Consider the following 16,909-nt stretch of genomic DNA (forward strand, 5'->3'; position numbering starts at 1 on the left):
CCGGACGCGCAGGCTCAGCGGCCATGGCTCACGGGCCCAGCCGCTCCGCAGCACGTGAGATCCTCCCGAACCGGGGCACGAACCCATGTCCCCTGCATCGGCAGGCGGACTCTCAACCACTGCGCCACCAGGGAAGCCCTCTATCTGGCTTTTAAACTGATTTTATCAAAAAGCAAAGACATGCTCTTTCTTCAGAAGCTTACTTCTCCTGGCTTCCCTTTTCTGTCAGTGATGATAACCTTTATGGGTATAAAGATAATGCAGAGTCATTGTCTTTGACATCTCTCTCCACTTCTCCTTTGCCTTTTCCCATCCTATGAACCATCATTTTTCTTTTCCTTCTTTTATCTATCTTGGTGTCTCACAGAACCAGGCTTGACTCTAGTGCCAGGCATATGACCTTAAGGAACTTTCTTTACACACTGACACTTGGTGTCCACATCTGTGAAATGAAATAGTGGCAGTTGCAGATCTGTCTGTGAGGATTAAATCAGATTGCCTTTGCCAAATACAGGGCACATGTGAGCTGAGTTCTCCCTTCTAGCTAAGTTGGATGCCCCAGGGACGTCTGCTATCACCCAGCCTTTTCCCCTTCCTGCTTCCATAGGGTCAACCCTGTTCTTCACTTTGCCTGGACTCTTCTCTCCCCCTTTCCCATTTCTGCCTATCAAGCTCGTATGCATCCTTCATGGACCATCTTTCAAATACTCCCTGCCTTTGGCCTCCAGAGGTGACGCTACTGCCTCTGGACTGTAAATGATTCTTGCATTTTATTCCTACAACTCATGAGGCACTTGACGTGACTACTGTGTACTCTGCTTTTGTATATGTCATCTCTTCTTGTGAACTTTCATGTTTATCTGCCTTATGCATACCATTTACTTAATAAATAGTTTTCAAGTGACTGAAAAGAATCATCAGTTAATCAATGATGGATGTCCAGACCTGAAACAAGCAAATGAAGTGCTCTGGCAACTTGGAAGTGATGGAATGATTTAAACGAAGAATAAGACACCAAAGACACGTCCCATTTTGTGTGCTGATTTTTTAATGACTATTTTATAATCTTACAAAATAACTGGCTGTAGCTGTTTTACGTTACAATACAGTAGATAGCTCCTTTCACTGTGTTCCCAATCAAGCCAGCCCCTTGGGATGCTAACTGACACACTCAATAGTGATCTCACAGAGGAGAGGACATGCCAAATCCAATGCCTTGTAATGGGGGGGAAGGAAAAGAGAGAATCAAGAATAGCTCTTTACTTTCATGTACAAGTTTGTCAGCTGACCATTCTCCCCACTCTGCCCTCTCATCTCTCTAGTTGGAAACTGTCACACTAATCATCAGAGTCATCCAGCCCTAGGCAACCTGGACCCCAGCGCTCCTAGTTACTGGGAAAAAGAAGAAGCAGAGAAGTGATTTTGGAACAAGGAAACAAATGGAAGAGCCTCTGGGAGAGGCCCTCTGTGGCCCCATGTATGGGGAAGAGCAGCAGAATGCAGACCACCACATGCAGTGAGTGTGAGTTAATATCCACTGGGGATTTGTGACCGTGGTGTCTTAGAGCTTCAACTTTTTAGTGACCTGAGGAGCTCGAAGCACTAGGCTCCAGGGACAAAGGCTGGAAGAACCTGCCATCTATGAATGGCCAGGACTGACTTGGGCTGGGCAGCCTGTAGCCTGAAAGGCTTTCCACACACCCCCCAGAACCCTCCTCTCACCTTCCCAGGGCAGCGATGGAGTGCAGATGTTGCCAACAGAGAATGAAATATTTTAAAATGAAGTACGAAAGAGAAATATTCTCACTGTAACTCCTGTGGGAAGACTGAGCCCAGATCCATGCTGGCATGAACCACAGGCTCCGTATTCCTGGGGCTTGGGGTGGGAGGAGGTGGCGGGGGGGGGGGTGGTGGATGTAGCCTTCCTGAGCTGGGTGAAGCCCAGGATAACTCCCAAGCTCAGACATGGCAGGATTCCCCTGCACAGAGTCTGATATGCTTCAGGAAATTTGGATAACCATCTTACAACTGTTTTAAAATGAAGAATCTAAACTCTTCTTCTGTCCTTTCCATACTGAAGCCTATTAGAATCCCAGAAATAAATATTCTCTTCTTGGGGGCACTAAATGTGAACCCAGATAGGGAACAGTAGGTATCTAGGCTATTGTTTCCATTACGGCTGGAAATACAGAGAACAAGAGTATTTTGGATGGGCAGACTCTGGTCTTTCCCTTCCCCGGTGACCTTGCCACCCTCATTTCAGATCCCCACAGATAAATATGTTGTTCTTTCCTACGTGAAGTCTGGCTCAAGATAGTGGGGGAAGCATTTCTTCTTTCTATTGATATTTGCACAGCCACTGCTTTCAGGGTTGATGGGAAGAATAGAAAACTGTGGTCAGAGCCAGAGCAGGCGATCCAGGGAGACCAAGGCTGCCCTTGAACTTTTGCCTGTTCTTCCCTTCCTGAGATGATAAACTGGGGTGTTGAACAAGAAACTAGCTCCTTACTTTCTTTCCCCAAGGCCTAATCCATAAATCGTCACTAAAGAACAACTGCAGTAGACCACGTGCAAAATGAGTCAGCCCAGGACGTAAACAGAGGCAGGTTAACGCGGTCATTTCACATACAGTCCATCTATTGAACAAGAAAGGGTAACAACGACAAAATGGACCCTAAGCAGCTGAAATTCTTCTCTCTCCCCACAGAGTGTCACCCTTGCTCCATGTTACTTTCACAGCTTGCTCAAAGTGCTCTCTCTGGGACACATTTGACACATCACACTTGAATAGAATTTACCTCCGAGTCTGCATTGTCCAAAAGATCCCCTTTGGTCTGCTGTGGAGACTCGGAACGAGGCTGAGTCTCCTTGACTCAATTCATCCTCCAGCCCTGGGCTCTGATTTACCCTGACTTCTCCCCTGTCTATGGCCTCCTCCAAACCTGCCTGTTCTTCAGTTTCCTCCACCTTTCCCCGATGTCATTTCCATGACATTTTTTCCCCAGAAAGTCAACAATAGGTCATGTGGCTGTGAATGATGGCCAGGCTTGGAGACTTAGGAGAAGGGAGACCACAGGCCAAGTATGAGGAATGTGTGAGTTCCTGTAATCCTGGTGATGGGAGCGTGAGCCTACATACAGACTTGTGGACTGAGTGACTGGCTGAGAGCCACACTTGGAACAGGCACCTGTGGAAGTGCAGAAAATCCTGGGCCTCACCAACTGCAACGAAGAGTTCCAAGAACTGAAGAGAATGTATTCTTTTTGGATGGATACTCAAGAACCATAGTCTAGTTTTCCTGGACCCATCACCAATGGATAACCCCACCCACCTTTCCATGCCTTTTAGTATTATCATTCCAAGCCCCCATCTCCTCAAACTGGGCTCAGCTCCCAGTTCATAAAAAGATGATTAGCTGACATGTGATTATCAAAAACTCCATCTAATCTCTCCCTTTCCTTCCCCAGTTCCCTCTCAGCCTGCCAATCCCTAGGAATAGAAAGATGGCAGAAGAACTTGTCTTTCGGTCCTCAAACCCTCAGCATTCATTTTGGACGTGAACTTCACAGCAGCATGTGTGGAACAATGGATAATTTTTAGCTTAGTAGACAGCAAAAAATATAATATATATAATATATTTATATCATTATGTTTAAATACTTATAAAGAATTAATAACTAACCTCATTATTACTAAGGGAGACTACACAAAGAAAGGGAGAGAGCCAGTTTAGATTAGACGAGCCCTGAAAGATGGCCATCCATTCAAAATGGGTATGAGCAGAGTGTCCCTGGCAACTTCTCTTCTAGTATTTTGGTACTGGTTTACAAGTTGGGTGGGGCTGAATAGTTGGCAGGATGCAGAGTAGGGAGCAGGGCAAGAGTTGAGGATGGGATTTGATAGAATATAAATGGGGAAGGAGGGTCCTTGTATATATATCATATTTCTCTTTCCACTTTAAATCAACTGCCTCTTTGAAGAAATGTTTGCCTGTGACTCTTCCTTACTTGGGCTACTTGATGCAATAGTTGGCACCTGTAAACGTCCTCTTGCATTTCTTATAGGATCCTTGGTGTTCTTCTTCCTTCCTTCATTTCATGACCTTTCTTCTTCATTCATCTTTTGTTTCCTTTTGTGGAGGCCTCTGATTCTTACTGCCTCCAGGGCAGTGGAAGGAGGGGCTTGATCCCACAGTTACAGGTTTTCTTCCGCCTTGGGGTCTCGGCAGGTGCATTCATCCAGATCACAGTCAGCAGCGAATGGAATGACCTAGGAGAAATCAAAGAGACGTTGCAATCACTCATTTTTGCACCAAGCGTCGCACGTGCAACCAGCTTTTGCTTTTTTTCTCACTTGGTCCCAGAGGAAGTGTGGGGTTGCGTGTTAGTATCACAGAATTGAAATTAACACTCGGTTCTTTCACTTACACACCATGTCTCCTTAGGCAAGGTAAACCTTCCTTGCTTCACTTTCTTTATATACAAAGTGGGAGGACAACAGCAACTACCCAAGAGGGTGTTAGTGTAGTTTAAATAAGATGATGGATATGAAACACACATTTCTAGGCACCTCTAATATCTGTTACTACTACTACTAATATTACCACTAGTGTTCAAAACTACTGCTGTTAATGTTTTTGTCGTTATTATCAACCTTCACAAAATCTTTGTAAAGTAGGTAAGATGAACGTTAGTATTTTCTTCTTACAGAGAAGGTCAAGAGAGGTAGGGTGACTTAACTCAAGGTCATGACACTACGATCTGGAAAACCAAGGCTCTATTACCTAGCTCTATGTCTTCTACTTTTTTGATGTTCTTGGGGCCATAGAATCATCTCTTCTATCTTCATAAGCTTGAGGTTTTGCCCTTCTTGAACCCAGGATATACTTTGGCTTGGTGAAACAATGCATCTCTCTACCCGTTGTTTGTGGCTAGATTGCCTTCCTGCTATGTAATTATCCCTCCTCCAGGTTAGAGATGGTCCAGCAAAAGTTGCTCTCTTCCTGCTTGCACTGCTACCAACAGATAATCATACTTTTTGAGTGTCCATAATTAGCTTCAGAGAGAACTGGGCATTCAGGAGACATGATGTAAAAGTGGCAAAGATTCTGCTCTTTGGGCATGGATAGTCAAATGAAACAACAATAGATCAGCATATTATTTAATAGTCCAAGTACACTGAAGAGATAGGCTGGGTGACTGGGCAAGTGGGCTGGAGAACGGGTGGTGGGGTTTGAGGAAATTTCCCAGCATATTTTCACATATGAATTAAATGTAATTTAGGAGTCAACAGGGGTGAAATGCTTTTTCAATCCTGATTCATGTGTATACTGGCCACAGGCACCAAAATCCATGAAAGAAAAACCCTAGATCTGCTGAGTGTGAGATGGAGATGGGGAGAGAATTGACTGCTTTCTTCCGAAGTGGTTATGCCTTCCTGAGTAGAAATGGGATCCTTGACCAGTTACTTTCTTCAAGTGAGACCAGGAACTAGTTGGCATGATGTCTGACCTGCAATCCAAGCTCTTGATCTGTTTCTCATGGTTTGGGATTTGCTGGGTTTTAGAGCAAAAGGGGGCCAAATTGAACAGTGATACAAAAGTCCCTGAGCTCTCTGTACTAAATAAGTTAATTCATGTCAGTGGTGAGAACAATGCCTGGCACAGAGTGAGCCATCAGTAAATATTAGCCGTTAGGAGGAGTATTCAGGTCTGTGTAGAGGTAATCACGCAGACGTGACTTTATTGTGGAGACACATACAAGGAAGGAAACATTCTTGTGTATTTCTGATTCATCAAATCGGCCAACTAGCGTCAGTTATCTTTGGAGCTCTTGGGTTTTCATCCATATTATTCCAAATTTTCAGCCTATTCAATTTTATAGGCTTAGCTTAAGCATATCTTCTATTTTAATAGAGTCCAGAGCAACAGGATAAACGGCATCAAGGAAAGGGCTACTGCTCAGGGTACAGCGGGGGAGTGCTCCAGGTAGCTCGTGGTGGCCGCTCAACATACACCTGCAGTGTGCTTGGAATACACTTTATAGGATTATTCATTTAGCTGTGAAGTTTAATAATAAGTGGATACCACTTCGTGGATAATCCTGCCTCTCCAAGGAGTGGAGGCCATTTTTCCCTACCTACAGAAACTTTTCCTGGGCAACGATAAGCAGGTGGGAGTCTTTGAGCAGCAGAAGCATGGCTTTTCTCTAGCAGTTACAGGACTGACAATGAGAGACTAGTGTTTTCTAACAACCTATCCTAAAATTACTATCCTTAATCCTGTCACTGTAGAAGCTCCAATGTTTGTTCGTTATCATTCCCTCTTCTTGACTGTTGAAGAAAAACAAATTATGATGCACCACGAAGGAGAGCTAGCCAAAGCTCCTGCCTCTATTCCTGGAACTGCTACCCTCTCCCTCCCACTCCCAGGTGCCCTCACTTACCTTCTTGGAGGAGAGCGTGGAAGAGCAGCAGTCTCCCCCATCGTAGTGGCAGTAGGCCCGGTTATTGATGGTATCACACCAACCATCTGCTTGGAAAGGCTGGTAAGGAGGTAGCAAGTCACGGTCTAAGTACAAAACTTCACTCTGCTTCACCCTATTCGCCCACTCATCCCACTCCCAACATAATCCATGGAACTCGAGACATTATTATGGGCGAGCACCAAAGGGGGCAGGGTAAAAATTGACCTAACACTCTCAAGAAGTTGAAAAGTCTCAAGATAAGACCATTGGATCGAAGGAACTGTCAAATTTCACCACCAGTATCTGCTTCTGGCCTACTCTAGGGACCAGGATGGTTCCTTTAATTCCTTGATCAACTTTTTCACTTTCTCGTAATAGTAGGTCTTTACATCATTAGGTAGGTTACAAAATATTTTCACACATGTTAACTCTGTTGATCATCAGGAAAACCTGTGCATCAGGCAGGTTTGGCTTTTAAAGTCCCATTTTATCAGTGAGGAAATGGGGATAAATAGAGATGACAAAAATTACTCCGGGTCACACAGCTAGGTCAAGCAGAGTTTAGGCTTAGAAGTCATGTATCTTGGTTTTTTGCTGCTTCTCACAGATTAAGGACCATAACCCCCATCTCTTCTGGTCCTTGTACTTAGAGACCCTAATAGGCCTGGGTTGCTATAGACTCAAATGATGTTTGTCCAGAATGCAGTGGTCCTAGGGTTTGGGACACCAGTGCCGGAACACAAATCAGCCCACATGTACAGCTACTTCATTCACAGCAGGTAGACACAGGGTTAGAGCAGAGGAAGCCAAACGGTTTCCATCTACTCCTGTTACTGCTGCAAGTTAACAGGACCAAAATGGGAAAGGGGCCCAGGCCAAACCAGAGTTAGTGGAGTGTTTCACCCCAAAAGGGAATGTATGATAAGAACAGCAACGAGCAGTTAAAAAAATAGCTCAGCAGCCCAACGCACTGTTTCTCTAGAACCACTCTCAGAAGGAAACAGTGTCCCACGGCATCCTGGAGGGTGCACCAGCCCAGGCAGCCCACCTACTCAGTCACATTAGCTGCTCCCCACCCTGAGTGGATACCCAATTGCGAAGCCTCAGGAAGCATCTCGTAGTCAAGCTCTTTGGGCCACAGGACAGTCAGTAGACTCTTGAGGGCTGAGGCCACCTTCCAGTTCACACATTCAAATCACTTTCTCTTCCCCCACCCTCCTTAAATGTCAAATAGAAGGACTGTTCCCTATTTCACTCTGCTTTGATGAAATACATACTAAAGTAAAAAATGGCCATTAAGGGACTTCCTTGGTGGCGCAGTGGTTAAGGATCCGCCTGCCAATGCAGGGGACACGGGTTCGAGCCCTGGTCCGGGAAGATCCCACATGCCACGGAGCAACTAAGCCCGTGCGCCACAACTACTGAGCCTGCGCTCTAGAGCCCACGAGCCACAACTACCGAGCCCATGTGCCACAACTACTGAAGCCCGCGCGCCTGGAGCCCGTGCTCTGCAACAAAAGAAACCACCGCAGTGAGAAGCCCGTGCACCACAACGAAGAGTAGCCCCCGCTCGCTGCAACTAGAGAAAGCCCGCGCACAGCAACGAAGACCCAACGCAGCCAAAAATAAATAAATAAATACAAATATTTTTTTTAATGGCCATTGAATAATTTTCAGCAATTGAGTTACATCAGAATGAGCTCATCCAAGTTATTTCTTCAATGTTTTGATTTATTCTATGGGGTCCTGAGGTCACTTGAACATCATTCCAGATGTATACCAGTTTGCGAACCTCTGAGAAGCTGCTACTTGTGGGGTGGAACTCAACAGCTGTCACACAGCTGCACAGCAATGTCAGTTGAGAGCAGGAAGTGAAAATGAATTCTGTTCTCAACACACGCCTCACTGGGATAAAAGACATAGATTTTGAGATGAGCATTTGTCTTTAACCCTGGAGCCAGTTACTCTGCCTCTGGAGAACTGGGAATAACTACATAATCATAACTTGAATCTACAATTGCAGCCAAATAGGAGTCAAAATACAACTAGCTGCATCCTTAACACCTATAGATGCCCTTGGGTTCTCCTGGGAGGACCAGATACATCCATTGAGATTCCCCCAGAATTTTCTTTTTCCAGTGTTTGGAGTATATCTTCCTCATCTAACACTGCATCTGTTACTTTTCCTCCAACCCTGACTGACTCATTGGCAAAACTTAATCTGTTTCTTCTTTCTTTTTCATGTAATCGTCTATAAAAATCCAAAGAGCACCCAAAATACTTCTCCTACATATAAAAGTATGGTCTTCAATATGGAGGATTAAAGGGAAATCTAAAGATCTTCCTTTTCATAAGAACAACTCAGACATTTGAGTGGATTAATAAAAGATCCTGGGAATCTTTCTTTCCAGCCTCTTCCCCAAGGATGGCTTCTCATCTCAAGAGTATTAGGGAAGGTATGTTGAAAAGATTAGAAATTGTCTAGGCGACCTTCTCTAGAGCTCACTAGACTTTGATGGCTATAGCCTGGACATGATTTCTAGAATGTTCTTAAAGGGTCATCTGGGAAGAGAAGGGAATTTATAAAAAGGAGCATAAATACAGAGAAAAGGTTGGAAAGGCACAAGTATTTAATTTACTATATACCTATTAGAATTAATTGCTCCTCCCTAACCTGCCAAAAATAACTACTCCACCCTAAACAAACAGAGTCTCCTATGGCAACGTGTGCCTGAAAGCTTGACAGCTTGAGTCCAAAGTTACAATGGAAAAAATAGGAAGGGAAAAATGACTAATCGATCCAAAGTTTTTAAAGTATCTGAAGACTGGACTAGATTGGGGGACGCAAATCTCAATAATTGAAAGGTGTCTGACTTGGGACATCACTCCTCCCCACAGGAAGCTTCCCCAAGGAATGGTACAAGGCTTGGCTTCTCTGCACAACGTGTCCATAGGTGAATTTTTCACTACCCATACATGCACCTCATTTTCCTGTAACATCAGAAAACGAAGTGTTCCAAATAAGAGAATTTTTCAAGTACCTAAAGCTTATTTCTTTAAGAGCCACTTTTTAATTTTCATTTTAATTGTTTTCACAAAAGAAAAAAAACCTGTATAAAATTCCTGTTTCCTGTGCTATGCGGCTGCTTCCCACTAGCTACCTATTTTACGTTTGGTAGTGTATATATGTCCGTGCCACTCTCTCACTTTAGCACAGGGAGATCAGCTAGGTGGTTTGTGACCACCTAGAAGGGTGGGATAGGGAGGGTGGGAGGGAGGGAGGGAGACACAAGAGGGAAGAGATATGGGAACATATGTATATGTATAACTGATTCACTTTGTTATAAAGCAGAAACTACCACACCATTGTAAAGCAATTACACTCCAATAAAGATGTTAAAAAAAAATCCTGTTTCCCTGCCTTTTAATAGCTTATAGAATACAAAGTCATTAACATTTTTCCTTTTTACTTATAAGGAGGCTCTTTGCATTGGGCTATTTACCCCTTTACTAAATGAGCCTCCTTCAACACACACACACACACACACCCTCATGGGTCAAGCTTTGTAGAATTATACCTAAAATGAATACTTAAATCTGAGAGAGAGGCTGGGTTGCTCTTCTTATGATGTATGAGCTTGATGATACCTATTTCAGTTGTTATAGGAACGCTTTTCTTGCCAACTGGCTATGTTCCAGGCAGTTGAGGTGGCCATATGAATGGAAGTGCGTAAGTGATGAAATACAAAGAGGAAAGGCTGTCAGTCTATCCTATCCATGACTTTACTTCGCAGAAGTAAGACAATTTCTCCTTTATGTTATATTATCTGGTGATATTTTCTGTTTAAATTGTTCTGGGGAGTTGGGTATAGGAATGGTAGCTCTGTCTGTTGCCTATGGATGTAGTCATTTATTCAATCACTCAACATTTATTCCTCACCTATTTGTACCAGGCATTGTTATGAGGGTACAGAGAGAAATAAAACATGGCTCCAGTCCTCAAGAGAACCCCCCACTTGCAGTTATAGCTTATGATGACGAGTGCTAGCATAGAGATGCAGATAGAAGTACCTAGTCCAGATTTGGGGTGGGTGGGGATGCGGAAAGGACGACATGAGCTTTCAAGGGGCTGGCTTTGCTACATCTAGCCCACGTGAAAAAGAGTTTAGCACTGGATGATTCAGAGGGGTAGAGGGGCCTGAGAAAACTGTGCAAGTGAAAGGAGAGCGTAAAAATAGATAGGCAGGTTGTCCCAGACTGCTCATCACAGAGCCCACTGTCAGGAAGAGTTCCATAAACTTTGACTGATTGGCTGATAGTACCTCTATTATGTGAATTGATTAAGAACATTTTTCTTCTACAGCTTGCAACAGAACCCATGAGCACACTGATGTTCTAGAAAGGTTAGTTTGGGCTTCAGACCATCTGCTCTACTAACATAAAGATTGAGATATCAGCCCAAAGTGATTATACCCCTATAGGTAAAGCATGGGACAGAAGCCCGATAAGTAATCTTGAGGAGCGTGTTGAAACAGGAGAAGACGCTAATCACATTTCTGTATAATGCCTAACACTATTTTCTTTCTCCTACATCATTTCCCATCAAAACCTTCTCGTTACGTGAATGACAAATCAGACCCACACCCAGTCCTTCATATTGATTAGGCTACATCAGGCCAAAAGAAGCCATCTCCCAAGGCAGCTGTGGCGCCACACCCAGTGAAGTCCATGCAGCAGATGGAAGTTCTCTGGCTCTCCAATGAATGGTGACCTCCAGCCTGGTTCCTTCAGCCCTTGGATCTGCCCACGTGTCCACTGCTTCACCTGCGAATCTCAGGGGCAAAATTCAGAGGTCTTTGAGGCCCCTCAGGGACTCTCGATGACCAGAACATTAGTTGCTTTCTTTTTTTTTTTTAAGGACCATAGATGCATAAAATTCAAAGGCTGGATGGATTCTTGAATACTATCTAGTACAAAACTCTCATTTTACAAATGCTGAAGTGGCCCCTTAAAACAGTGAAATGTCTTGTTTGCAAGGATAGTTGTAACAATCCTGGGAACGTAGCCCAAATTTCTTGATTCTTGATGTTCTTTCTGCTAAACCATGCTACCACTCTCTGATTATTCCATTAACCTTCTAATTTCTTGGGAATGCAGGGTAACAGATTCCTTTGGCACCTCTATAAAAAGGGCTTAGGTGCAAGAACATTAATAATGAAGTGAACCCAGCGATCCAATGTAGAAACAGAGAAAGGATCATATATATAATCTCAATTCCCCTAGACCCCCCACAACTTCACTTCTCTTTTTCTCAGTTGCAGGTTAAAAGTTTACCCAAATAAGCTACCTGGTACTATAGCTCCTTCTGGCCTTGGGGCTCGGTTGGCCCATATTTTCCTAGAAGCTGATTTTGCCAGGAGGAAGCAGCACTGTGCTCCCATCCCATCAGCAGATGCCTGCAACCCAGAAACATTTATTTCTGGGCCCTAGAATGCTAAAGCCAGGCATTTTCTGCTCATTGCAGTCATCTGAGGAAAAGAGGAAATGGAGTTGTTCCACTCCTCCCGTGTTCACCCCTTGGGGTGGGAGGGTGCCAGTGATCTCACATATGTGGGTTTGCAACAATCTTCTTGGAAAATGTAAAATTAAAATCGACAGATACCCTGAGATGGGTTGTGCAGGAAGAATTTCTTAGATACAAGCTCCTCTGGAAAATCTCATCTGGCTTCCTAGACCCAGAGAGTTCTCCTTGCCTGTGTACTATGGTATGTTTTATCCATATGTGCATTATAGGACTTAACATTCAGAACGTATTATCAAGGGCTCAGAGTCTAATACCCTTCAGTCCCAGCTACTAGTTCAGTTTCTGATGCACAGTAGGTTCTCAAGAAATAAATAACTATGATGGTGGCTAAAAACATTTTTTTTAGCATACTTTATAACCAGATCCCTCCTTTTCATTAGTCCTCTCCTACTAGGTGCAGAGTATTGGTATACATTTATTTCTGAGTGGGAAGAAATAGTAGAATACACCATCTGAAGTTCTCCTATTAACAAGCTAAAAATGTTGAATAAAGTTATCAATATCATCTCAGTTCTACAGGTGGTATAGTAAGAAAAGAATGGAAATTGCCAGGGGCCAACAGCAAAAAGAAGCTGAAAACCAGAGCAGAAAGAAGACAGTGAAACTGTGGCTGTCCTAGGAATGTTTGCAAACACTATCTGTAATCAAGTTGCTGGGTTTTAACAGCTGATCGGGAATCGGGGCCCAGGTCTTGGGGCTTTGCAAGATGGAGATCTTTTAAGTGACTCTGTTAGAATTTTAATAAGATAAAATGTGAGGACTGATATGGAATGACATATGGAATGGTGATGTTGCACAGGTAGCTTGGCTCACTTGCAACTAAGAGATTTTCTCCTGCCTACCAGCCCTGAAGTCTCCATGGTTCAATCCAGGCCTTGGCAAAGTCACTAGTCACTAAGATATTAAAGACATGCTGGGTTACCAGCTAACAGCTGAAACTGCGAAGAGTACCCCCTTGAAGGCCAAGAGTCTACTCTTCAAACAATAGATAAGCAAGACATAATTGAAAGGAAAGCAATGAAGATACACATTCTGTTGGATAGGCAGAGGGAAACAGCCCCGCTTGGTGGCCCCTAGAGAGGGGTCAGTACTCAGGTCTACTCTTGTGGTCTGTTGTGCTTTGCTGGTCCATGTGAGATCATGTAGCTTCTGAACAATTTTCACAGAAGAAAAAACCTTTATAAAATTCCTGTCTCCCTGCCTTTTAATAACTTATAGAATACAAAGTCATTAACATGAATATTTTTCCTTTTTACTTATAAGGAGGCTCTTTGCATTGGGCTATTTACCCCTTTACTAAATGAGCCTCCTTCATATCTCTCTCTCTCTCTCTCTCTCTCTCTCTCTCTCTCGTCAAGCTTTGTAGAATTATACCTAAAGTGAATACCTAACTCTGAGAGAGAGGCTGGGCTGCTCTTCTTATGATGGGTTGCTCTTCTTACCCTCAAAAAAGGAAGAGCAAAGGGGGACCTTTACAGGGCTGGAAAGAGAAGCCTGATTATCACCAGCTTATCTCTATCTGACACCAAAACCAGAGTGTAGTCTTAGAATAGTAATAGCCAAGTAGTGCAAAAACGAATCTCTTCTGAGAGAAACAGAATGCATTGAGAATGGAAAAAGAAAAGCAAACAAAATAAGGTCAAATGACTTCTTTCACCCGTAATAATTTTATCTGCAGCAAGGTACCCAAAGCTTAGCAGCTCCTGCCCAGGAAAATGCTCAAGGCTGTACAGTATGGTGATTCAGAGTATGAGGTATGGTGTGAGATAAACCTACACCCAGGTCCCAGCTCTGCTCCTCACCAACTGTTAGAGCCTGAGCGAGTTACTGTGCTTTAAGCTGCGGTATCCTCATTCGTAAAATAGGAATAACACCTATTCACAGGGTTGCTGTCAAGAAGAAAATGAGTGAATGGAGGTGAAATACTTAGCCCAGTACCTGGCCCACAGTAAGTACTCAATGAATCCTAGTTTTATGAAGGCGGCAGGAATGTACCATTGCTTTGTGCCAGTGTGGGTGGGTGTCTGAATTCCCTCCAGAGAGACCCTGGTCAAAAAGATGTTAAGATTCTGCCACCCGTACTTTAGAGTCAAAGCGTGGATGCTCTCATCCCTGAGAGCCTCCTGTTCCCTTCGCTCTCACCATAAATGCACCGCTCTGAGTCATGGAGGAGAGTCGGGTGACAAGGGAAATGGGTCTGGGACTTATAAAAATAGAGTGGGAAAGGCCTGTCTGGCTTCTGGAAACCAGGGCTCTCCTCCAAACCATAGCGGTGACTCAGGTGTCTTAGCCTCTGAAAAACCCCAAACCGTCACAGACACCTCTTCCCTGATGGGCACCACAGGAAAACAGGAAGGTGAGAAGACTCTCTGTGACTTACTTTTCAGTCAAAAATTACCTCCTAGCAGCTCCTTCCACTTAGCTGCAAAAAAAGACCCGGCGGCGCAGGCTCCCCACCTCACTTACAAACACACACGACCAGCTTCCCCACGCGGCCCCTCCTCTTGGCCCCAAACGGCCCTGATGCTTCTTCTCATCCACCCCCGGGGGGGATATTAGGGCCCCGATGGTGAATTTGGGGCAGCAGGGTATGTCTGCACGTATCTGTGCCAGAAAAACACGGTCTCCAAGTCAGAGCTCTGCTTCTCACGAGAGACATGAGAAGAGAACACCTCCCCACGGTTCTTGGCACACTCTCTCAGGGGGCTTAACAAAACGACAAAGCCCTCCTGCAAATCTGTGATCTGTCCCTTGGTTGAAAAACGTTACTGTATAGAACCACTGCTGCTGATGGGACAGTGTCCTGTGCTGTGGGCCCTTTTCTCCCTCCACCTTTTACCAAAACTGTCTGAGGCTGTGAGAGCACCCCATGCTCCAAGCCACTCTCTGCCACCACCTTAACTCCTTCCTCAAATCCCCATAATCACTCACAAGGTCACTGCCTGCCCCCTCGGCATCAACCCCCAGCTCCATGTCCTAAACAAAATGCCTCCAAACCTTTTCTCTCCTCCTCCATCGGTCTCACTCCTGTCTCTCACGCTTTCCCTTTTCTCTGGAGCAGCGGATCCTGCACAGTCAGCTAGTCCAGATTGGATGCCAGTGATTTCCAGTCCTTTGCTGTTAAATTGGGATTTCATGGCAGCTCCACCCTCCTCCTTCTTGAACCACACAGCAATGCTTCTCAAGACACGGCAGCAGTCCTCCACGTGACCTAATGGCTGTGCTGGGGCTCCCAGTGGGAGCTGATGATGACACACCCTCAGAACCCATTTGTGTCTCCATCGCAAGGCTGGCGGACCCGTTAATTCTCATGATTTTGTCTTGTTTTCACGGTGGGAGGGGCGTTACAGGTGGCCTGCAAACTCTCCTGACGGTCTTGCTACATGGCATTTGGCTTTCTTCTTTAAGAGAGGAAAAAATTAACAATTGTGCGTTGGGGGAATTTCCTGCCTTGGCTCCAGATAATTGGAGCCAGCCTACTGTGGTTCAAGGTCAGAGGTAGAAACGTTGAACACAAGAGGTCTGAACTGTGCAAGGACTACGGGGCAGAGACACTTCCGGTTTGTCTCCTTTTCCACTCCTGTTTCCTTCCATCAGCAGTAAGGCCCCTACGTCAGCACAACACCTAACAGACCACACTAGCTGCTTCGTGAATAGCTGGTGAGTGAGACACGTGCCGAATCGACTTTGTAAGCTAAGAAGGCAGAATAGTTTTTGCTTCCTACTCCTCTGGCCTTTCCTCCAAGATAAGGTACCTTTCCTCTGTCTGGCTCCCCTAATAGCCTCCCCAGATAGCTGTTCTCACTATCAATGACTCTCTCTAAAACATCACCTGAGATAGCTCGGCACGGCCTTCCAGGGAGAGGTTCGCTAACCGCAGACTCTCAAGGAACCAAACTGCAAGCGTCAGAAGAAGGAAGCTGAGAGCAGAATGTCGGCCGCTGCAGGTGCCTTGCTGAGCAGGTGGGACCTCCCCCTGGCCTCCAGGCACCTCTGGAGGTGGCCCCGCACCCGTGCCTCCTCTCTGGGCCTCTGCCAGCACCAGACCCCTCACGATCGGGCCATGGAGCTGTACAGGCTCTGTTCAAGAGCTCACAAAGCTCTGGGAGGCGAGGGAGGTGAAAGCGCAAGGAAACATGCAGAAGTCAGAGGCGGAGGACCTGCAGCTGGGAGACGGGGACGGGAGAGCACGGGAGTCCTGGGAGAAGGCCCAGGGCGGACGGCTGGGGTCCTGCTCTGACTTCGAGCGTTCCCCTCCGCCGTCCCCTCTCCGGGCTCCTTGGCCAGCCTGCAATTCACGGGAGGTTGAAGCAGGCCTGAGCCGATGGTGGGAACGTTCCACGGCAGCCCCCGACACGCGTGCTGGCCCCCGGGGGCCCCCAGCACATGCACTCTCATGCCAGGCAGGTGGGCATTGCTTGCTCCCCGAGCCCGCCCGTGGAAGAGGACGGGGAATGCAGACTGTGGGAGGAAATGACAATATTCATTGTTCGGATTAAATATTTTTCTTGGCCCTCCTGGTGTTTGCCGAGCGTCTTTTGCTTTTTCCTTCCCATTCTCTCTCATTCCTTCCCTCCTCCCTCTCTGCGCCCTTCCCTCCACCTCTTTCTCCTCTCCCTCTCTCTCTCTCTCTCTTCCTCAGTAATCAAGCACACTGAGAGAAACTTCAAGGAGAAGGCAGCAACTCCTAGGGTGGGAAGACCTGTTTAAGGAAATCAATCAACGTAGTTGACAAAGGCTTCTGCCATTCTGATACCACACCCAGCTCTTCACTGGGGTGTTTCACTTTGGGGTAAATCTAAACCTATTAATACATTGCTTTGAATTTTTGTAAGTCTTCATGGGATATAACTTACAGCAC

General features: G+C 45.4%; 1 protein-coding gene across 2 annotated transcripts in view; it reads right to left on the reverse strand.

The window, feature by feature from the left end:
- Window positions 1-1,040: 1,040 nt before the first annotated feature.
- PAPPA2 (pappalysin 2) overlaps window positions 1,041-16,909 on the reverse strand; it is a 565,818-nt gene continuing 549,949 nt past the window's right edge. For both annotated transcript variants that reach the window (XM_060295976.1, XM_030875398.2), the window contains 2 exons: window positions 6,444-6,542; window positions 1,041-4,269 (listed from right to left, as the gene is read on the reverse strand). In XM_060295976.1, coding sequence (XP_060151959.1) covers window positions 4,195-4,269; window positions 6,444-6,542 — 174 coding nt within the window. In that variant the 3' untranslated portion in view covers window positions 1,041-4,194. The remainder of the gene's footprint in view (window positions 4,270-6,443; window positions 6,543-16,909) is intronic.

Source organism: Globicephala melas, chromosome 1 (genome assembly GCF_963455315.2).
Source record: "Globicephala melas chromosome 1, mGloMel1.2, whole genome shotgun sequence".
NCBI classification, from domain to species: domain Eukaryota; kingdom Metazoa; phylum Chordata; class Mammalia; order Artiodactyla; family Delphinidae; genus Globicephala; species Globicephala melas.